Raw genomic sequence first — 23,524 nt, 5'->3', positions numbered from 1 at the left:
AGCCTTGTAGAGTGGTGAGATGGAGGACGGGTGACCCCTTCTTTAGCTGAAGCCTGCTTTTTTTGTTGGTCATGTAAAGAACACTTGCTTAGCCTTCAGTGTTGCTTGTTTCTTCTGGGGTGCTCAAGAGGGTTGAAGCTTTGATATATATGGTCAGCTCTGCAGAGGAGTCCTCTGCTCACTGCACAGAAACTGAGGACCATCTTTCTAAAACAGCCACCAGCCAGGACAGACCCGCAGATGCAGGCTCCAGGGCCATAGGGTTTCTGGACATAGAAGACTACTATGGCTTTGGATGGCAGGAGGTGCGTTGTTTTGTGCCTAGCAGTGCTGTGTGCAGGCAAGCAAAAGCTGAGTATGACTGGTCTGGGGGGGCTCTTATGCACGCACAACAGCCTGCCTTTTGAGGTGGCTCTCTGGGATGCTATGGTACGAAAGCTGAAAACTCCCAAATTTATGCTCTGAAAACTTATATTTAGAGATCACCTAGGAAACAAAACTGTTTTTTCCCCCTCCCCTTCTCCAAAGGCGCTGAGCAGACAGTTTCCCACCGACTGCCTTGGGATATGTTGATGCTCAGCAGTTCTGAAAATCCAGTCATCCTAACCTAGATGCCTAAGGTCATTTTTGCGAGGGGAGGAGGGCTCTTACGTGCACGCAGGGGAGGGGTGAATCTTGTTTCCTATCCTCTGTCGCTATCGCTGCTGGCGAGGTGGAAGCATGCGTAGACTTCCCGCTCCCTCCAAAGCTTGGCCCTTCCTAGTCAGATAAGGACTGGTTGCTGGGAGGGCCTGGACTTTTTGGGGGGAAAGCCCGCCCCAAAAGCATTCCTTCTCCAGTTGTAGTGTAGACACCCACTTTGTAGTCCTATGGCCAAGTGCTGCAGGCAGCCATGTGTTCTTGAAATGTCCTGTGCTGCCTCCTACCTGCCTCCTCTGTCAGTTGTGACTTCTGGAGTATTGAGGGCTAGAGAGGCAAAAGGGTGAAAGCAAGTCTGCGTTTTTAAGGAGATAGTATTACAAAGTACAATAGCAGAGTTAAAAGTATTTTCTGTTGGAAGTACAAGTCCTTCCTTTCTTTCATTCTCTTTTCTTTCTTTCTAACATGAAATGAGATAAAGCTGTTATCGAATATGCCATCAAAGGGATAAAGGGCTTTGTAAAAATCTGAGGTATTTGAAGCTCTGCCAATGGCTGCAGTGCTTGTGTTGCAGATTTTGACTTTTTTCAGAAAAGTCAGGTTCATCAAGGATTTTTTTTTTTTTTTTTAAAACTAGCCCCCTACCCTGCTCCCAGTAATTAGAGTGCCTTGCATCTGAATATATGTGTACGTATATAAAAATGATATGAAACCTGAATGTGTTCCTTGTAACCACCCTTTTCTTCATAGAGTTGGGAAGGGAAATCCGTGTGTAGAGAGTGGGTTTGGGGGGGTGGGGACCCTGGGAGAAGTTGCTTAAGCTTGCTTGCATCTTAGTAAAAGAAATGCTTCTATTGTCCTGCTGAATCTAATTGAGCACTGGAATCCTAGAGCAGTGTAGCCTTTGAAATGTGTAAAACTCGACAACTTCAGACATTCGGGTTCCTAAGACTGGAATTTTCGGAACAAACTCTTACATATTCCCATGCAGAAATGGACTTTTTGAGACTGTGATGATAGTCTGTTTGCAATTATGAAGCCTGCCTCCCAGCTTTAACTTCCATAGGATGGAGCTTTTATGCTAGCCATTGTGACTTTCAAATGGCATTTGAACAAAAGAATATCTAATGTGGCAAAGCTCTTATTTGTACTAAAATTGTGTACACAAATCATTTTACGTATTTTGAAAGCTCTACAGATAAAGAAGGAAATGTAATTAGTCAACTCAAATCTGATGCTGAAATTTCAGAACTTAAAAAGATTTCTTTAGATGGGTGAATATTGTTGACTTTAGTAAAAGCTTGAGACTAGCATTGTATTTACCAATCATGAGAGTTGTCTTTGAATACATCCAACTGAAAATTACAGTAAAGGTAATAGGAACTAGACTGAAATGTTAATCATATTGCACTTGAAAATTCACGCTCATCTCTGAATATGTATTGTTTGCGTTCTGCTGTTTTCTTGGATGTTCCAGCTTGAGTCAGTAACATGAAGAAGTCTTGTTGTCTTGACTACTTTAAAAAAAAAAAAACCTCTTCCCATGTCAAGTGCCCCGTTATGCCATTTGTGAAAAATAGTTATATTGCATTAGAGGTCTTTATTCATCATGCCGGAGAGGAAGAAAAGAGAATGGTGTGCTTTAAATGTATTGTTAGATTTGGCTTGTAGTTGTAATGTAGATTTGAAGTGTCAGAGTCTTATTAATAACTTATGCGGTTTGCTCTTGTCAGTTTTGATATGTACCCCTGTGAGTAATGGGTGTGGAGATGGTGGGCCATAAATTAATTTAAGTGATGGGAGGTTTGAGTAAGTTGCTAGGAAACAGGGCAGCAGACCAGCATAAAGCAACTAGAGTGCATCAGAAAGCTGCCCCTGCAGTAGCTAGCAATTCTTCAGTAAATTGAAACAATGATGATGATGATGATTAAAAAAAATACAGGTAGTCTTGCTTCTTGCATTCATTTTGAGAGTAGTGACTTTCTTGACAGGCAAACTTGGCTTATGAGGCCATATAGAAAAGTATGGAACAAAAGAATTTCCATGTTCCGCTTGTCAAAGTCTGTCTCAACAAGTTCTGTTTCATGGTAGACACATGCTCTTCTCTGACATAAATCAAATCTCTTGCCTTGCTTAAAGAATCCAAAGCGTGATGTGTGCTGTACCTTAAGGGAGCTGTGCATGAATTAACTAAGCAAAGCTTAGCACTGAACTTTGCTGTTATGCAAAGGAAGATCTTTGGGGGGGTTTGGTGAGACTGTGAGTAAGAAGGAGGTCAGACTAACTTGGCAATTCCTTTGGTACGCATGGCTCCATTTTCAAACGGCTTGTTTATCCTGAAATTATGATTCTTGTAATTATTTAATATTGGGGCCAATTGCACCAACACACCAGGAAACTACTGAGGTGGAAAAAACCCTCAGGCATCTAAATGACTTTGGCATAAAATACAATTAAAGAGAGTTTTGAACATCTTATTTCAGCCTTACTCTAAAAAACAAAATAGTCAGCCTTTCCCCTTTTTAATGACAAATCTTACTGCTACTGGTTCCTGAAGACGTAAAATGTGTTTTCTGGGTAGGCATTGTTTTTTCTGGCTAGAAAGAGATAATGAAAGAGCTTTAGTGTTTTTTAAGCTTCATGAACTTTTTCCCCGTCTTGACACAAGAGGCTTCCAAAATACTAATCTGCAGCTGGTATTAAAGTAACAGCCTTTTGAATCTGAGAGAAAAATATCACTTCATTCAATTGCCCCCTCCCCCCCCCCTTTTTTTTTTAATAAAAAAAACAGTAGGTCACAGTCATAAAAGTAAAGCTTTTTTTTTTTTTTTCCCCCCTCCCGTTAACTTTTTGAAAACTTGTAGCAGCAAATGCTAGATATTGTTCAAGCTTTTCTTAAAGAATGCCTGATAAGTCATCTTGGAGAATGGGCGGATCAGAAGAAATTTTTATAATAACAAAATGCGTAGTAATCAAATCCACACTGTGTCATTTATTATTGACTAACAATTTAAGAATAAATCTTCAGCACTCAAAAGTGCAATGTTTTGACTAGGATTACTATCCAAAGCGGAGCTGAGAGTATTAAGTGACATCTGAAGCATAATTAGCATCCACGAGGCTGTTTTTTCCCAGGACTGCAGAGAAGTGATGCATCCATTTGGAAGTTTTGGACTTCTTACATGTTCTTATTTATGTTCCAGTCAGTTCAGAACTTCATCTTCCTGGTAAAACCATTTGACTATATTACCATAATACGTCTAAAAATAAATCCTCATCTTGCCTGCTCCCAGAATTTTTGTTCTTGTTATAATAAAGGCCTGCTCCAGTTTAACTTCAGTGGCAGCTGGATTGGACCTGGTGTTGAAGCTTATTCGTAAACTTTCTCAGACTACATACATCCAGCACTGTCAGCTTGTTTATGCAGCTGGAAGTCTGCATGCCTGAAAATAAATTGCATAAAATTGATGCTTTATGCTTAAAATTCTAGTTAACTCAAGGAAACTTAGCACTTCATTGCGGACTGAAGGCTGGAATAGAAGTAAACTAGTTCTGAAGCTAGTAAAGTTGGGCCTTAGCTGCTTAAGTGAGATGATGTGCCGTACAAGAGGCTTGCGCTCTCACGCATGGCACTTATTCCAACCTCGCTAATGCCGTAACATAACCATTTCTTAAGCCTGATGCCCTGCAGTACATGCAAAAACCTTAAGCTACAGTTCTTAGAAGTATTTCTGTGTAGATAATACTAATGACAAGATTGGGTTTGAAAATTCACACTAAACTTGACTTGGCGTTTCTGCTGATGAATAGAAGTTTTTTATGTTAATTGACAGAATTCTAATAATTTTAGCTGGTAACCCGTATGCCTTAACATGGGAAAAGATGTCAAAATGAGAAGCTGTTGCGTTCATTTCTTGTTAGTCTGTGGAGCTCATGGTTCTGTGGTCACTATTCTGCAGCATAAATTACATTCATTATTCTTGTAGTGTTCAGAAGAAACTGTAAAATGTGGATAGAAGTGGTTAAAGTGGTTTGTAAATAGCCACACATCCAGAGTCCTTTACCAGCTCAACCCAGTTCTTACGCACTTAGGTAAATAAGTAGAAAGGCTTCTTGTTCAGGCTTGCTCTATGTGAACCTGACTGTTTTGCTTGGCTGGCTACTAGGTATTCTCTCTATTAACCTTGCCACCCTTTTGTAACTGGTGCATTTAATTATCAGTGGGATGCTTTAAACAGGTAGGGGGACTGATAAGAGCAGGTAATCTGCTTGTTGGGGAAGGTTGAAAGCAACCATTGACATCTTGGCCTACCTGCTAGTCCTTGACAAGTGGGGCTCCGTGAGAAAATAACTCCGTAACGAGATAAGGTGCTGATTAAAATGCTGTTGTTGTACAATGCACCCTGGTAGCCAAGATCACTCTCAAATCGTTAGTTTAAAAAGAAAGAAAAAAGAAAAAAAGAGACGCTATACTTTTTTTCTTTTCCTTTTTTAAAGGAGGGGAGGAGGGAGGACCCCAAGTCTCCCCGCTCTATCCCAGTACATTGTTTGGTTAATGCATGCTAGTTTTATGATTGGAATACATTGTAGTCCGGCCACCCAGACAGAAGCATTGACTGCTAATATTAACCAAGAACAATAGTGTGGCCATACTGACTGCAGTGAGGATTACAGAACATAATGGGGCCTATCCAAAAATAATGCTAATACAGGACAAGCAACAGGAAGCAGCAGTAGACTCAGCATTGCTCGGCTCCCAGACAAACCATGGACTTACTTCACACAATGGCAACTTCAGCACATTATGTATTCACAGGATACTCATTATTCCAGCAGGCTTGCCAGATCAGAGATCAGCCTGGTTTACTGGATGCTTAAGCGTATGCATAGTTTGGATAGCGGTACTTTTGTGTCCTTCGTCATTTGGCAGGAGGGTGGCAGTTGCATCGCAGCGAAGGTCTTGACTTCGGTTACTGGCTGTCTTGTGCCAAGGCAAAATTGGGGGGAAGGTCTCTCCTGGAAGCTGCTAATAAAGTTAAATTTGTTTTCATGTCTTCGCCTTTATGTGGCAATAAAGCGTTTACCAGCACGAACAGCAATGAAGAAACTACTCAAAATGAAGACTAAAGGAACAGTGTGCTCTGTTTTTATGTGGGCATGTTCTGATGAGGCTCTTTGCTGCCTGTTTGAGGTTCAGCCTAGCTCTTGGTCGTGGACTCTAAGGCGTGAGATCGTTACAGCTTAGGCTTTGTTTACGTACGCAGGGTTGAGAGAGTAACAGCTTTATAGGGTGTTGCCTTATCCCTATGTAGGCTGGCCCAAAGAAGAGCTTCCTGATGATGTTGCATTTGACAAAGGGTTAAGAGGGTTAGGTTGTTTCCCTCCTTTTCCCAAGTAAGTCCATATCTCCTCTGGATGAGGATCGAGTTGTCTTCAACTCCTTTGAAGGAATATTCTCTTATCAAATTTGACTGGCTGACCGTGGTGTGACATTGTGACGCATCTGTATAGCGTCATCGTGACTTGTCATGTGGCAACAAGGGTACCCAAGCGAGAGTCCTGCTGACATTTAGAGGAAGTGTTTTTGTGACTAGCCTTAACTCTGCTCAGAGATGCCCTCCTCCCTGGCCCCTGGGTACTTTGAAATGCGCATTTCCCTCTTCCCTATCTTGCCCTCTTCCAGCTGAAGGGAGGAGGGATTGCCTGCCAGAGCTCTTGGCAATTTGCTGTGGCCCGCTGTGACAGCATGCCAGCCTCCCAGCCTACTTCCCTAGGACATAGGCAGGGTGCGAGCGCCGTTCTCAGACTGGTCTCCACAGGCGTGCATGGTTGGCAGAGTGTGAGGAGAACATTGCTGGGCTTAACCTGCTCTCCTTGTTTGGCAGAGGAGGAGCAGGCGCAGCGTTCAGAATGCAAACTTCCCACTGGGTTTGTCTAGTCATGGTTTCACATGCTCAGCAAAGCTCTTGCATGGTTTAACCACAAGGATAGGAGGGAAAGAAGTTTGACTAGTTGCAACTTCTTTCAAAAAGGAGGCAGTCCTTTCACTAATGAGCCTGATGTTTTAATCTTGCTCTGTCCCACTGACGTGCAGAATGCCTTTAGAAGCCAAAGTACAAAACCACCTCTTTTGGGTGGATGTCTGGATGAAAGGAGGGAAGAAGGTAATCGAGCCGAGAGCTTTAAACACCTTCTGCTTACCTGGAGCTGCTAGTATTTCATTTAAATAACCAGAAAAGAACTTGCATTGCCATTTCAGACTCTTAATAGGGACAGTTTCTGATGGATTTCAGGGTCTTCTGAGTCTTATCAATGGATCAAGACTAAATCGTGGTGTCTTGTCATTGAGGAAAATAGCCCTTTCACATTGGTGCTTTCTTTGTTTTTTTGGAGGGTGAACTTAACCATTTCCATCCTCTTCTAGCTTAACTCACAGGAGTTTTGCTTAAATTTGACCGTGCTGCCTTTCAGTCCTCTGGGCTGATCAGACTGCGGATGTTCTGCAAAGTGTGCCAGCTTGCTGTTCCTTTCAAGCTGCCTTTCCTCTCGAGCCAGAATCCTTGCCTTCTGGTCAAGCTCAGGTTTACAGTGGCTAATTGGGTGTGACTCTGGAAAGTTCACTGCTGCCTTGTTGCCTGGGACATTGCTTTGATGGAATAAGGTGCATGATGTGGAATTCTTGTGTCTGGATATAGATATATATTTATTCAAAGATGGGCAGAGGTCATCTATGGGCATGGGAAAACTTAAACCTCCACGCTGTAAGTAGTCATTCCTGAGATATCTGAATTGTTGATCTATAGAGTGGGGATGATATGCACTTTTAAAAAATCTCAACAGTGCAATCTGCACAGAACTCCTTTTGGGGGGGGGGGGGGAATTGGCTAAGAGTATGCGATAGTCACATTGTCGAGGGGGGCTCGCTACTGTTGTGGGGCTGTGGGTGTCTGTGTGTCTTTTGTTTAGAAGTGTCCCATCTTGAACACAAAGTCTTGTCCTTTCTTTGCCCCGTGCTGAGAGGGACAGAGCCAAGAGATTAAACTGCCATTCTTTGTATCATCCCCTTTCAGGACAGGGATTCTTCATTTCAAATATTCAGATGAGGTGAGAGGGGGCACATAGAAGCAAGGGAATTGCTAGGGTAGGTCTATTTTCCCTGTATTTTGTTTCCATCCAGTTAAGCAGAAGCATCTCTCTTTAAACAAACTCCTGTGGGGTATTGGAAAGTGGTCACGCAAGTATCTAGCAACAGTAGCACTTAAAGCTAGGATTCAGCCTTTCCTTTCCTTAAGGGCTAGGTGTGTTGGTAAACAGTCCTGAGAACCAACCGGGAACTGTTGCTATGAGTTTAGACAAAATATCTTCCAAAACAATTATGCAAGGCCGAAAGGAAAACATCCTTAACTTTATTGGAAGTAGTGCTAGTTGCCATAATTCATTCTTTATATCATAATATTTTTTTTCAAGCTTGTAGTAACATGTTGTGCTTGTGCTTCTCAATGTTGGTAATTAAAGCAGTGAGGAAGCACCCAAGATAGTGCAATCTATATCTGTAATATGGCTCGGGAGTTTTATTCTGGGTTTGTTTGGTTGGTTTTTTTAACTCTGACTTGTGTAAGGACTTCTTAAATCTGCTTTAAACAGTGTTAAATGATCATGTTGTGTTTTATTTTATTTTCAGAGTTTCTTTCAAGTTGACAGACTCGGTCTAGAATAGTAACAAACAACATGTAACTTGCATGAAATATTAACCAAAAATGGTTTGGGCCAATGGAGTTTCTGCATAGAAGTTTGGGCGCATGTCTCGGCTTGCCCAGCTTTGCTTACTTTTTGAAGCATTTTCCCACAGTTATCAGTGAACGAAATGGAATCCTAGTCTGCTTTGAATATGAAACATATTTAGGCTATATTCCAAGCTGGTGTCCATCACAAACTAGGTTTTCATTCAGAGGCTGCATGCTGTGTCCAGTCGTGAGAAAGCAGCCTGCTTCAACTCTTTTTTTCATTTTTTTTTTCCTTTCTTTTTTCTCTCCTCTTAAGGAATTTGAGGTCTGCCTTACACTTCCACCTTGTAGCAGCTTGCTCTCAGAAATGTGTTTTGGTTTCTGTTACAGAAAAGGTGTTAAGCGCTGCAGACCACAAATAAGCAGACTGTGTCTGAGTGCAGATACAATTAAGAAGAAATAAACCTTACGATACACAGCTTCTATGGCAAAGCATCAAAACCCTTCATGGAGAGTTTTTATTTGTTCTATTATTGTTCTGCTCACCAGGAAGATGTTACATTTATTACTTTATTTATAGTTATTATTATATTTTTTACTTTTCACATCATATTTTTTCCTATGTTTCCTCAGCTTTTTTTTTTTTTTTTTTTTTTTTGGAGGGGTGTGTGTCATTTTGGTTTTGAATCATTCTGTAAGTTTGGATGTGGCTGGCTAAATGGCAATTTTGAAAGATACAGCCTGGATAATAATATCCCATAGTAGAGCTGGGGGAGGAGATGATGTTTTAATGCCTCTTGTTCTCAAGTTAGGACTGAAGATAAAGGTGGCTTAGATGTAATAGCTGGCGGCTTTCCAACCCACGGAGTCACTTCATTTGGTTTATGCTTATGATTATTATTACTGGAGTGCTAGGGAGCTCATTGGCAGATTAGTGCGTCTGTAAATGTGACACGGGGTCGATAGTGCGTCTTCCCTTTCCCCGCTCTTCCAAATAGTCTGATCTGAGCCTTTGTTTTACAATGCTTCTCTCTCACCCCACCCCCTTCCCATATCCATCAGTTCTTCCCTCAGTTACCTGATACTTGTGGGAGCTGCGATGGCCCTCATGCAGACAAAGCTTTCAAAGGGGGTGCTGAAAAGCAAAGTCCCTAGAGATTGCGCTGTCAAGGCAGAGCACAGTAATCTTAGCAACACTTCTTGCTTTCAGGATGGTTGGGGGAAGGGACATCAAGACTACTTTTCTGTAACTAAAATTCTTTTGAAGCAGTTTTTGAGGGTGGGGGGTTGGGTTTGGTTTTTTGGGGGTTTTTGATGCTGCTATGCTGGCTCGGTGTGTTCTGTCTTCCATGTGCAATTCTTCCACACATGCTTTACTGTGGCTACAGCATAGTGTCAAAGGCTGTACTTCCTGGTTAAGTACATAAGATGCATTAATGATGTCAAAGATGAGCTATCCAAGGTGAAAGGTCTTCTAAGTCAGACTGGATAAGGTAGCTTATGGGGCTTCAGGAAGATCATGTTTGTCTCAAGTATAATCTATCACCTATTTATGTTTTCAAGTATTCCATTTTAGGGCAGAGACCAGGATTTTTCTGTTTAAGTAAAATTGTTGGTGTGGTTTTCCTCTTTCTTTCTTTTTTTTTTTTTCCTTCCCCTTCCTTACAATCATGTGTAGCTTTGAAACTAACTCTTATTTTTCTTTTGCAGAGATCCTACACATTGCTTGTTGAGGCATGGGATTACAATGATAACTCTACTAGTAAGTATTCATTCCACTGCTTTACTTAGTTCGGACACCTTGATTTCCTGTCTATTGAAAGGCCTTTGGTAATCTAACCAGTTTACTGTGAAGCAGAGCACGAGGAGGGGGAAAAGCTCTCCCCCAGACAATTAAGGGCAACTACTCCAGGCTCTGCAGCAGCCTGTCTCCCTCACATTTCCTGTAGAGGTTGAGTAGCTCGCTCACCTAGGCACCAACAGTTTGATGCCTAAAAATAGATGCTGTTAATTACCTCTTTCTCCTTAGGGAGAATAAAAGCCAAGGGGTTTCTTCAGGTTTTTTTTGTTTGGATTTTTTTTTTTTTTAATTAGGAGTGATATGCAGAAGCCTAAGTCTTATTGATTTGGGACCTCTCTAAACTATGTAATTCTCAAAACTGAGCATGCTGCTTTAAAAAAAAAAAAACTACTCCATAACACGTGGTATAGATATCCATCTAATGACTGTAGATGAGAAACAGGAGTGACTACCAGCTCTTCCTTGGGAGCTGGATGTCTAAGGATTCATATTCAGGGGCTGAAAAATATTTACCAGACACCACCTGGTAGAGCTGGCTGGAAATCAAGGGTGGGAATCCTTCTCCTGGAATGTCTTTGGGTGGTTTCAGAAACTTTGTGCTAAGCTTTTCCTGTTGGCTAGAGGAAGCTGTATAGAGTCTCTTGGCATCTGAGCTGTTCTGCTTATTGCCTACTGTTACTGAAGTAGGTGGGCAAAATTAGCTCTATTTTCAATCTGAGGCTTTAATAGTGTGTGGTAAAAGCCACAGGAGAAAGTATGAATCTGAACTCATAAACCTTTTGTTGACACAACAAGCCTTTTCCTTCAACAAGGAAGCAGCAGCACTGTGGCCCATCTTACACAAACCTTATAACAGCTTCTTGTAGTCCGCTGTGGAATGCCAGGTGACAGCCGCACAGTAATGAAATGGACTTCATGCTTCACAAAAGAAAGGCCTTGTAGAAATGTGCCCAGTGCTGTGGTTTTATGTTTTACTTGGTGAAGAGTACACTGCTTAGGAATGGCCTTTGAGCCTGGGAACCTTTCTGCACACATCTGCTCTTTAATTTTTCTTTTTTTTTTTTTTTTTTTTTTTTTAATATACGTGGGATGTCCTATTAGTTCTTAGTTCCAGAAAAGAAGTTGTCCATTGCAGATGATTCATGTTGACCTCTCGGTGACAGCCATGGTTTGCTTTACAACCGGCCACATTCAGCACTGTTGCAGTACCTGTGATTTCAGGCCCTACCCCAGCACAGTCGTGGGGCGGTGGCTGGGAGACTTCTTGGCTTTTGACTATGGAGTGTTTTATGGAGGTGCAGAAAATAGATTGCTGCAGCAGCAGAGTTGTATTAAAAATGGAAGATGCCTGAATTCAAAATGAAGGTCCTGTTTATAGTACGATCTGAGAGTTTTTTCAGACTGGGTCTCTGCCACTTTTACTATTATTAGAGCTCATCTTTTTTCATGAAACAACTGCATTTCCAAAGCTACACAATGAACCCTTTCTTTGCTTTCATGTTCTGGAAGTACAATTGTCTTCAGACAAAATTGCCTCATTTCTCAGCAGTGCATTTGACCAAGTGCAGACATGTTCTCACATATGTTCCTGATTTGCATTCCTGCTCTAGCTTTGCTGTCACATATCCATCTGTAGGTCACTTCAGTCACTGTACTGCACAAAGCTTTTCCTTTGTACCGCATCGCTTTACTTACAGTCAGCTTTCCCATAGCTGAAGAATAAGTCTTGAAGAACTAGTTAAGGAAATCATTAGAACTAAACAATTGTCATCATATAAAGTGAGGAGTATTTTTTTGATGTCCAGGGTTTTCTTTTACCCTAATTACCACTGAATTGTAAGGACTCTGTGAGAGCTCTCAAAAAAAAAAAAAAAAAAAGTGGATTTGGTAGGCTTTGTGTAACTTTTCAATAGCTCTAGCATCCTCTGATCAATGCAGCTGTTAGGAGATCCTAGAGTGGATGCTTCCTTCCCCCCTCTACATTCCACTCCTCCTACGTTCCCTTTACCACATACTCTCTCTTGTCTCACTTCCAAGAGTGGCTTGCAGTTAAATTCTGGCCCTGTTGAAGTTGATGAGAATCGTGCTTTGTTGGAGCCAAGAGTCAACTGAAATGGTTTTCTTACTCTGGTTCTTGTCTAGATGCCATCTTGCTACTGTCGCTTCATACATAAAGCTAATGGGGCTGACATTGCATCTCAAACTATGTCAAAGAGCTATTGTAAATTACTGGTATCGGTTGCATGTGAATTCCAGTCGGGTGTAAGAGACTTCAGCACAATGTAAACCAAGCCATAGCTGGAAGCTGTCTGAAACAAAGACTTTCAAAAAATAACTGTGGTGCCCTTGGCCACCCAAACTGCTTAGAGGAGTCTGGGCTTTTGTTGTTGTTGTTTGCTTCCTCATGCTGCATAGTTTATAATTTCCAGAAATTGGAGCACTGAGGTGGGCAGTCAAAATAGCTCATTTCCCTGTGCCTAAAACCTTTGATACAACTGCCCACTGAATAAAAAGTCAGATTAATAGCTTTGAAGTGTAGCCGCAAAAAGTGAATGAAACCAGCAAACTTTCTGACAGCGAAGTGCAGAGTGGAAGCTAAAGATGTACAGAAAGCCTCTCTCTTCCACCTCATCAATTTCTAATTGGTTCATGTTTCCTCTAACCTTTCTATCAAAGCATGGGATTCTGAGTCAGATGATGCCAGGGCAGTTAGGAAGATCGCTTTCTCTCAAGCCTAGCTGACTGCTTCTTTTTATTTACTTAGCCAGTCTGCTGCTTTGGGATTGCTTACTATAAAACTTAAAACATGGTTGGTGCAGGCTAAGAATGGAAGAGTTGTTGCAATGCCTTCCCTGAAGTCTGGGTCAGCAGGCTTGTGTAAGTGCGTACTGACAGGTGGGAATAGGGAGGGGTGGAGAAATTTTTGTACAAGAAGGAACATGCCAATACTTCATTGTGAAAACTGTGGGTGATGGCTAATGGAAAGGGATCTTAATTCTGTGAGACCTTACTTGAGTTTAAATGTATGGTGGTAGCTTTATAACGTGTATCAAACGAAAGACATTTTAGCCATGATCCAAAGTGAAATCGCAGCTGGTTTTCATCTGGGCCCTTAAAAAAAAAAAAAATAAAGTCCAGTGGACTAATAAGGGATATTTCCAGTTGAGTTCAGCCTGTGGTTAAGGGCTCAAAAGAGCCGGTGGCTGGAGTGAGATGTCATAGCTGTATAGCAAGGACATGCTTCCTAATGAGCTGGCAGATACGGGAAGAATGATAGAGCAGAGGCAAAAGGAAAGATCTCTTTTCCAAGGCGACTGTTTTTTCTGGTGCCAAGGACTGAAATAGCTCTCCGTCGTATGTTCCCTGTTGGGAATAGGAAAAGACTGGAAAAGCAAGAGTGTGTGGCGGGGGGGCAGTTTGCAAAACTAAATTGAGTGTTGTTCCCCTTTTCTTCTGCCACTTACAGGAGAAAAGGATAGAGTTGTTTTACTTGCAAGAAACAGGATGTCTTTATGCACAGGCTCGGCATTTGGGGAAATGCGTTTGCTTTCCAACTGTGCTGTAGATCGGGGTGTAATCTTGGCAAGTGCAGCAAAGCCATCTCCAGCACGCATGAGTGGAACTATAATCGCTTGACTAGCCCCATTCAAGGCGAATAGATATGCATCTGCTTAAGTACCTCTTAGAATTAGTCAGTAATCTTGTTGATGAGATCTAAGAGCCTTACACCTGCACAGTACAGGACATGATATTGCTCTGGATATACCAGCATGGAAAAGTCCTAAGGCATCCACATTACTTGTAAATGGGATTTAAATTAATAAAGGCCTGCATGCATTTGAAAGTCTTACACATAGATGTGGGGTTGGGGGCTTAGTGCCAATGAATACTAAAAACTGATTTAAATGGAAAATATTACAGAACCAGAAATACCAGAAGGTGAATAAGAAGTTGTTGCCCTTAATTTCACAGCGTAAACACTTAACGAATGCTGTAGTCTTAAGCCAAGAATACCCCCCAACATAGGTAAATGCTTACAGTGTCTGTGTATTGACACTCCTCTGTGGTTGTGCAGCAATTGCTTTGGCTTAACTTTAGTCAAAACTGCAGAGAAGCAGGCAGGATCTAGTGGTGAATTGATAATGGCTATCTGAGGCTCGGGAAGCCTGTTTGGAAGTTCTTTGTGAAAGCTACAAATCAAAGGTCCTTAGCAATCCATTTAAAAGTATTTTAGATTAAAAACTGCCCATGCGTTGTCTTAAGCTTTATGTAGCAACTTCATTAGTCTTCAACTCTGCCTTATGTAAAACTCCCAAACTTTCTTTTGTAATTGTTGGAAGAACAAGCTGAACATAAGTACATTTTAATTCTTAACACTTGAATGTGCCAGTGCTTCACACGCAGCTTTCTAACACATCATTGGCAAACTGCCCTTCTACCTAAAATTCTTCTGTCGCTGGATTATGCTCCCATATACAGAACAGTGTAGCCTGGTGCTTATTTTCAGGTTTGTACTATGTCTGCAAGGATATTTTGGCTGTTTTATGATAAACTTTCACTCGGCAGTCAAGTGCTTGCTAGCAGCAGGTCGTAAGGCAGTGTCAGATCATTTAAGTCACAAGACCTGGACTACAAAGTGAAATACCACAGATATATACAATGTTCCGAGCTAATGTGAAATATTATTATTTCAAGACGTAATTTAGACAGTTGTAGGGCTCTAAAAGCCAGAAGACTTTTGCTAGAACTGAATGTCAAGCGCAACATCTAAACTTTGAAATGCTCTATAGAGAGAAAGGAGATCTATAGCACGTATATGCAGTAATCTCTGCTTCGAGCTCTGGTAGTCTTGAATTTTTAGTGTCATCTGAACACACATCTGAAGAGAACTTCCACGGTATTTCTCAGCCAAAACCTGGTGAGGCTACTGATGTTGTCTGAATGCCAGAGTTGCTAGTTTTCAATTTAGTGTTCACACCGGAGTCCCAGAAGGCTGCAAACCTTTTGTGGTGCTTATGTTCAGTTTGTAGACATTGCTTTGTATTATGCTATTGTAATATGATGTTTTCGTAAATATTCCAGTTAAAACCAAAACAAGGTCCATTAATGGAGAAGCAGGGAAAACTACATTATGTACCAATCTATTGGAGCTAGAAGAAAAAGCAGCTGAATTGTCTTTAATCACAAACTGTAAGATTCTTATTGGATGTCCTTACAGTGCAAAAGAGATAAGTGATTGGCAGTAACCTAACAGTCCCTTTTGATTTCAAGCTTTGTTCAGTTTGATAATGCTGCATGTGTGTTTCAGTTAATGGTTTGTAGCTCCAGGGCAGCCTTATCTTACTCTTTAAAACAGAAAATTAATGAAACCAACTGGCTGCCGCAGAGAATCTTGCCTGCAAAGCTAGAGAGCTGTGATGTGGGAGGTAATGATACCTAAATAAAGTTTTAACTCTGACATCTTTTCTGACTTCTAGATCCCGATCGCGTTATTGAGAAGGCATCCCACTCTGGCATGATCAACCCAAGCCGTCAGTGGCAGACTTTGAAACATAATGCAGGAGTTGCCCATTTTGAGTATCAAATCCGTGTGACTTGTGCAGAACATTACTATGGCTTTGGCTGCAACAAGTTTTGTCGACCAAGAGATGACTTCTTCACTCACCATACCTGTGACCAGAATGGCAACAAAACCTGCTTGGAGGGCTGGATGGGACCAGAATGCAACAAAGGTTTGTGACAAATGCTTGACCGCCAAATGATCAGCGGGCTTAGGATAGGATTTGAGTGCATCGTATCCAGGTTGCAATTCAGTGGTCAGTTTGTGCAGACAACGGGGCTAAGAACTGATGGGACAGCGACTAACGCCTTACACAGAGAACTAGGGGCAGGGGAAGACTTGTTTCTGCCTCGTTTTAAAATCTTGGAGAGGTCTGACAAGTACTGGGCACTTAGCAGATGTGTTCGTTCTCTGATTATCCACATCTTTGCCCTTGGGAAGAAAACCCAGCCCATTGACTTCAATGGGACTTGTGCTGCTGACTTCAAAAAGGATTTCCCCTTTGGTGCAGAACTTCAAGACAAGCAGGAAGGAGAGGCTTGTTTTAGAGCTGACCTGGCAAGTGTAAAGCTTTGGTGTTTGAAAAGTCCCAGGCTGTTTGTTCTACCTGAGATGATGTTTAACATGTTTATTAGGGAATGGCAACTTCCTAGGTAATTTCAGGAGAAAGCAGGACTCTGAATAGGAAGAGACTATCAACATGTCTTGCTGACTGAGTTTATCTGCAGTTTGGATCAACGCTCATCCTAATATCCTGTCTGTTCAGAGATATGGCTGAGAAGTAAATCCAGAGTAGTTAAAAGTTGCTTTGAATTAGATGTAAAGCTAGGGAGAGTGGGCCAGTTCACCTGCAATAGACAGAGAAAGGAAACTTGTAGACTTGAAGTGGCTTGGGCTCTCTAAGGCGAGATGGTTTCTCTTGCATAGAAACAACCCTTGGAGAACAGCATTAGGCACGATGCCTCTGCAAAGCTAGCTGATAGATTGCCTATCACAGGGAGCCACCTACCTTGGTTTTCCTTCCAGTAGACTTGATACGAGAGACTTGTTAAAACCTTGGATTTAGTAGGATTACAGTGCTGGTTAGAGATTAAAACATTCCCACGAGTGTGAAGATGCAGGAAGCAGGCATCATGCTGATACTCTTCTTTTTTTTGTTTTAACAGCTATTTGTCGTCAGGGATGTAGCCCCAAGCATGGTTCTTGCACAATTCCAGGAGAGTGCAGGTAAATGCTCCCTCTCCCTCCTTGTTTCCCTCCGCCCCCCCAAATAATTAAACAAGCAATGCTAAACACAATAGGATCGGGGAGGGAGGGTGTTTTTGGGAGTCATGTTTTTGACGAAGGCACATTATTCATGCTGACTTGCCCCGAATAAGGGGAGAGCAGGCTTTTAATGCACTGATAATTTTAAGAAGCTTTTGGTTTGTGAAGTGGTGGCACCGGGGGGGGGGGGGGGGGGGGGGGGGGGGCAGGGGGAGGGGGTATGGGATAAATCGTGTGAATGCTACCTAATGAGCACTAATTGTTTCTGCATAAATAGTGCAAATGTTTTGTGGGTATGGTTTTTTCAACAGCCTGATTAATAGGCTTTTTCAACGACAAGCTTGAAGTACAGTGTGGCTTTTCTCCCCTCTTCTCCCTTTCACTGTTTCCCCCTTCCTCCCTCCCACCCCTGGTTTCTTCCATCAGTAGGCAAAAGTCAAGCATTCTTTAGAATGGGATTAGTTAAATTTCTCGGTTCCTTTACCATTGTGAGCCAGGCTCCAAGTGCTGAGAGGTTAATAGCTGGGATGAAATCTTGTCAGTAGGCTCCGATGAATGCAGAATTTTGCTCCCGTGCTTTGAAGTCCATTCTGGCCTGGCAAGGAGACAATGAAAAGCAGAGTTTATCCATAACCCAACAATTAAATATTTGGAATGCCTCAAAATATACAGCATATATTTACAGCACAGAGAAGTTTTCTCCTTTAATAATAGGAGGTTAATGGATATTAAATGTGGACATTCTTTATCAACAAACTGGTTTGTTGCTTTATGTAACCCTTTATCGTATCTGTTTACGTGCGATAGGGAACTGAGGGCTTCTGAGGTTACAAAATGTTGATATTGATCCCGTGTAGGAAGGGTTAAAAGTGAAGCTTGGGTATTCACAAATAAAAAAAAAAGAAAGTAATTTTTCTGCCTGACAAACATATTGGTGGATTCTCTATTGCTGGAAGCTTTTGCATGAAGTGAACTGCTTTTCTTTCTAGATAAGCTGTAGTTCAAACAAGAACTAAATCTGGGGTGTCTGGCAGACCATATTATATAAAAAGTCAGCCTAAATAGTCGCAGTGGTTCATTCTTTCTCTATGCTTCAAAAACAAAATAAAAAAAATCATCAAGGAACATTCTGAAAGTAAAGTAGGAAGTAACTTCTCATCCTCCGCAAGAGACATGGCAAAGTGAAAGTCAAGCCGCAGGATGGACTGTTGTTGGTCGTTCAGTGATTTTTCATGTTTAGCAGCACTGCTATAAGCTGGTTAACCCCCAGAACACCAAATCTAAATCTTTTTTTAATTAAAAAAAGAAAAAAAGCCTAGCAAGTAGTAGGAAGTATGGGGGGGCCAGATGGTGAGAGGAGTGTATCAGTCAAGGCTACCAGTGATTTGTGCTTCTGTCATCAGAATAAACATGCCTTGTAGGGGTTGCTGTCTCCTAGTCAGAACAACAGGCTTTGTTTCCAGATTTTTTTCTTTCCTTTCTCTTTCTAAGTCTCTTACCTCCCACTCACTGCCCAGACATGCACTAGTGCTCTTATTTACTTAAGGTGCAACTTTCCCACACTTGATTTGCATAGTCTTGAAACAATGCTGTCCTTCTGGTGCTTTCAGATAACTTCTGCTTGCCAAGTTAGACCAATATCTTTAAAGTGAACACAGAAACAAGATTCTATTTTCTTTTACGTTTTGATGAGTCATATAGCCTGTATGTTACAAATGCAACAGCGTTTAAAAATAACATCCCAGCAGAAACTGCTCTGGGTTCTGGTACAATAGACAACTTGCAAACATTCTTAAAATATCCTTTTCCCTTTTGGTGCGAGTCACTTTCTTTAATGCAGGCCAGCCAGCAAAACCATATTTACTCATGAATCACTATACAAGGAAAGTTAACTAAATTTCTCATGAGAAACTGCTGCATACATATTATTAAACAAGAATTATTACCATGAATCTTTTTCTGGAATTGATATCTAACTTTTTTTTTTTTAAAATGCCCATAGCCTTATCCAGTTTTGTTTGTTACACTTTGAAGCTGATGTTTGAAGAAAGTCATCTCTTTGGCTCTAAAGCTCATGGCTTTTTTCCTGTATGTTGTTTTTTTTTGTTTGTTTGTTTTAATTACTTGTTTCTCTTTACACTTGCTTTAAAGCAAACAAAAAACCCCACCCCTTTGATTTGACAGAAAGCAGTAACATTCTCTATTTGGATACCTGTTTTTGCAGGTGAGGTCCCTTAGTTTTGCTTGTGTGCAAGCTCACAGGCAAGTTGCTTTGAATGCAATACAGATTACAAGGGTACATGCCTATATTTTGATCTTTGTGCATTCTTATTATATTCCCTGTACAGAAGGATTTTCCAACAGCTACTTGAGAGAGGTTATTTTGCCTGATCTGGTTTTCTTTCATGTTCTTTGCACACAAAGACACATAAGTTGGCCTAGCTTTTTTTTTTTTATTAACACACAAACTAATAAGAATTTCCCCTTGACTTTGAATAGGCTGCTATTGAAATAGCTATTAAAAAAAAAAAGTTAATTAGGATGCAGTTTGTCACCTGAGATTTTTAGAAGGGAAGCTGGACTTACCGCTAGCTGTGTGTGATTACCCATTGGCTAGATCCTTTTAGCTTTTTCCCATGAGAAGAAATTGCCAGTCGAAGAATGGCGGGGGGTTTTATAAATAGAAAGCTTAGCTGACTTCTGTACAGATGAGGTTTGTTTTCATAATTTAGTGACAGCTTAGTGCATAATTGCTGCTGATCAATTACTCTCAGGACCTGTTAATGAAATACACTACCTCAGCAAACCCTTGCTTTTCATTTTCAACTTGTTTTCCTTGTTTCTATCTATAGATCCACTTTAATTTGAAGAATCCTTGGCCTGCCTTGCTAGTGAGAACTAAATGAAAGCCAAAACGAGCTTTCCCTTAAGGGGGCTTTACTTTAAAGCAACTTCCTCCTTTTAAGTATAGAATTCAGGTAGCTCACCGATAGTGGCAATAAATAATTTAAATAATAATAAATTCTTCTCCAGACATGAAAATAAAGTTTCTCAGAATTGGATATGTTTTAGTTATGAAAAGAGGTTAGCATAAATCAAACTCTCAAATACACTGACAACTGATCATCTTTGAACACATGTAAAATCCTGATGCGTGCTGTTTTCTTTCTTCTCTTACTGTGGCCCAGTCCATACTTGCCGTGTGTGTCTTCTAGCTCAGAATAAGGTTAGCTTCCGATAGAGCAGAGAACACCTAGCGCTTTGCTACTGCCTTGCTGAGGGCTCGGAGTTGGTGTTTATGGTTTTGTTTGTCTTTCTGCAAACCAGCGCGGCTGAAATGCCCAGGACTTTGTATTCACGAGGATCTCTGGATAACTGTTGTTTCCACTGACTTTTTCGCCCCCCCCTCAATTTATAAAGCACCCTGTCAAAGTCCAGAGATTGATTTGTAGTGCACACCCACCCTCTCTGCCACATTTGTATGAGGCTCCAAAAGAGTATTATTGTGCTGAATGGCCTCATGCTGGTTCTCTCAGAACAGTTATTCTTTTGTCAGGAGACTGGCTACAGAGACCTTGGCAAAACTACTAAAATGTTTGTTTACAAGAAACCATCAAACAAACCTTGAATAGCTTCTCCCCTCCCCTCCTCCTGCCCTTCTCCCCCACCTCCCCAGGCTTTCTCCAAGCTTTGGAGTTCCACACTCGTGTTTACACAGAGCAATTCTAACGGGTTTTTGGTTTGTTTCCCTGTCGTGATTTTCTTTTCTTTTTTAATCGAAGGTGTCAGTATGGATGGCAAGGCCAGTACTGCGATAAGTGCATTCCACACCCAGGATGTGTCCATGGCACTTGCATTGAACCATGGCAATGCCTCTGTGAAACCAACTGGGGAGGTCAGCTCTGTGACAAAGGTATGCTAATCTTATGGATAGCCAAGTGTAACTCTTGAATTTTAACACTGGCAGACTTAGCAAGGAGAGAGCGCACGCGAGACCGAGTGAGCCTCCTGAAATATGGTGGGAGTTTTTTGTCCTTCAGCTACTTAGCGTTGTCTCCTCTGCTGTTCTGGCATTGTTAGCGTATGTGCTTAGCTTTTCCCTGTCCCGTCCTATCCTTGCATGCGGGTGTATTCTGGAAAGGCTCTAGAATAATGGAACAAAACATGCATGTGGTGATGTTTCTGTTTTTTTTTTCAACCATGACTTTAATGCTCCTCACCTCTTGCAGATCTGAACTACTGTGGAACCCACCCACCCTGTTTGAATGGTGGTACCTGCAGCAACACTGGCCCTGACAAATACCAATGTTCCTGCCCTGAGGGCTACTCAGGACAGAACTGTGAAATCGGTAAGTGTTTGATGCAGCCGCTGAACTGCCACTTGGTAGTTAATTCTTGCCTTGTTTTGGGTATATTTTGGTTGGGGAAAAGTCAGTTTCTAATATTACGATGCCAGGGCTAGCTACAAAGATCCAGACTTGCTTGTTCATGCTTCATCATGAACAGTTGGTATCTCTGAACATCAGCCGGAGAGATCACTACAAGTTACCTTGTCTGGCTCCGACTCAAACAGGTGCGAGTCAGTGTGGCGATGAGTTTAGCAGGGAAGATGACTTCCTGCTGTCTAGGAGCTTTTTGATTCGCAGTTCTCACAGGAGTGCAATACATCAAGGGTAATGACGGTGTCTCCAGAGTAGAAGTGTGCGGAGGGAGCAGGGGGCGGCTTCTGGTGATGCTGCTATAGTCTCTACCGTGCTGTACTTCTCTCTTGCTGCAGCGGAGCACGCCTGCCTCTCTGATCCTTGTCACAATGGAGGAAGCTGCTTAGAGACGTCTACGGGATTTGAATGCGTGTGTGCGCCTGGCTGGGCTGGACCAACTTGCACTGATAGTAAGTCCTTTCAACATTGTATTAAAAATGTGCTAGTTTGCTGTTTTTGATCAGTCTTTCTAACCCCTGATAAACTTCCAGGGCAGCCTGTTTAACCTTTCCCAGCTTTAGCATTGGTTCACAGCAGCCACTTACACCACCGTGCACTCTCTTCTCCTTGGCTTGTACCAAGGTTTTTGTTAAATGCCAGGGGAAAGAATGGCGAACGGCTTCTTGAAAGAAGCAGAACGCTGAATTTTTGTTGTTTAAAATACTGTTTAGAGAGACTTGCTGGATCAAAATCTGACTTCGCTTGCAAAAAGGCCACAGGTGTAAACTTCTTCCCCTGTGCTTTGAACCCCCTTTCACACTACTATTACTTTTAACGGAGGCTTTTGCTGAAATCAGAGTAGACCTAGAAACTGCAAGTAGAAGTCCTGTTGTCTTTCTGTTCCTCAGGGCAAATCGTAGTAGCAGCAACCATTTATCAAATTTGTCAGTTACTGACACTGCCTGTTCGGCAACAGAGCTGAGCCTCTCCTTACTCTGCGTTACAGATATTGATGATTGTTCTCCAAATCCCTGTGGTCATGGAGGAACTTGCCAAGATCTAGTTGATGGATTTAAGTGTATTTGCCCATCTCAGTGGACTGGCAAAACGTGCCAGCTAGGTGAGAACTGCTTTTCTCTTCATCCAGTGTCGCTCTGGGCAGGGGGGAGAGAGGTAAATGCAAAAGGGATCATAGTCCAGCAGGCAAGGGCGATCGTGCCTGTTGTGTTAGGTGCGTTTCTGGTTCCGAAGCCCATGGACGTATTCTGGCACGTCGAGAATATTCAGTGTCGGTGGTCGCAGGACTGGGGTCTGGGGCAGTCTCAAAGCACAGAGTGGCTTCCTTCTGTCGTCATTTTGCTGATGCATGCTAGAAGTTGAAGGAAAGAGTTAACTAAGCCAGAGAGACATACTTTAAAGGTAAATGAACTGAAGTGGGGAGGGTGCATGTGTATGCCTTCCAGTCCCGCCCCCACATGCATTTCTTCCTTTAGCCTGTGAGAAAGTTGCTGTATCTCTTCAGCCATGTCAACTCCTCCAGACCAAGGAGTTCACAGCTGGGTTCCAAAATGTGGATGATCTCACGAAGAATGAGCTGTCTGCATTCTTTACACAACACACTAATCCTAATGACCAGGCTGCAAAACTCCTCCTTCAAAATGCTCGGCTGAGATGTGTATGTGGGGGGGAAGTGGCTCTTAATGAGTGGCTGGGTAATTATCAAATAATTAGTGTAGCCTGTATGTCCTAATTGCAGAGAAATTGAAAGAGACTTCAGAGACTGATGTATGATTGACTTTTGTTCGTTCAAGTCACGCTAATCCATGCTGTATATTACAAGTTCCTCTTAGATCTGAATGAACTGCCGATTATTGCTGTGAAAACCGGCTGTAGGCTTTTTTTCTTCTCCCCCCCTGCCCTACAAGCCCTGCATTTGGCCATTCACATTGTTTTTTCAGATGCGAATGAATGTGAGGGCAAACCCTGTGTCAATGCCAACTCCTGCAGGAACCTGATTGGCAGCTACTATTGTGACTGCATTACTGGTTGGTCTGGCCACAACTGTGAGATAAGTAAGTGTCTATATCCTTGGGTTTATTAAAGGCCAGTTGTG

At 41.9% G+C, this 23,524-nt stretch overlaps 1 protein-coding gene across 2 annotated transcripts in view; it reads left to right on the top strand.

Moving 5' to 3' along the window:
* JAG1 (jagged canonical Notch ligand 1) overlaps positions 1 to 23,524 on the top strand; it is a 38,533-nt gene that overhangs the window by 4,526 nt on the left and 10,483 nt on the right. For both annotated transcript variants that reach the window (XM_087773686.1, XM_087773685.1), the window contains exons 3-10: positions 10,074 to 10,125; positions 15,642 to 15,896; positions 16,891 to 16,951; positions 20,773 to 20,903; positions 21,220 to 21,339; positions 21,768 to 21,881; positions 22,418 to 22,531; positions 23,370 to 23,483. In XM_087773686.1, the coding sequence (XP_087629812.1) occupies positions 10,074 to 10,125; positions 15,642 to 15,896; positions 16,891 to 16,951; positions 20,773 to 20,903; positions 21,220 to 21,339; positions 21,768 to 21,881; positions 22,418 to 22,531; positions 23,370 to 23,483 (961 nt within the window). The remainder of the gene's footprint in view (positions 1 to 10,073; positions 10,126 to 15,641; positions 15,897 to 16,890; positions 16,952 to 20,772; positions 20,904 to 21,219; positions 21,340 to 21,767; positions 21,882 to 22,417; positions 22,532 to 23,369; positions 23,484 to 23,524) is intronic.

This window comes from Nipponia nippon, unplaced genomic scaffold (genome assembly GCF_047370975.1).
Source record: "Nipponia nippon isolate SJK-2023a ecotype South Korea unplaced genomic scaffold, ASM4737097v1 scaffold_4, whole genome shotgun sequence".
NCBI lineage: Eukaryota > Metazoa > Chordata > Aves > Pelecaniformes > Threskiornithidae > Nipponia > Nipponia nippon.
This window is presented reverse-complemented; position numbering and strand designations above follow the sequence as displayed.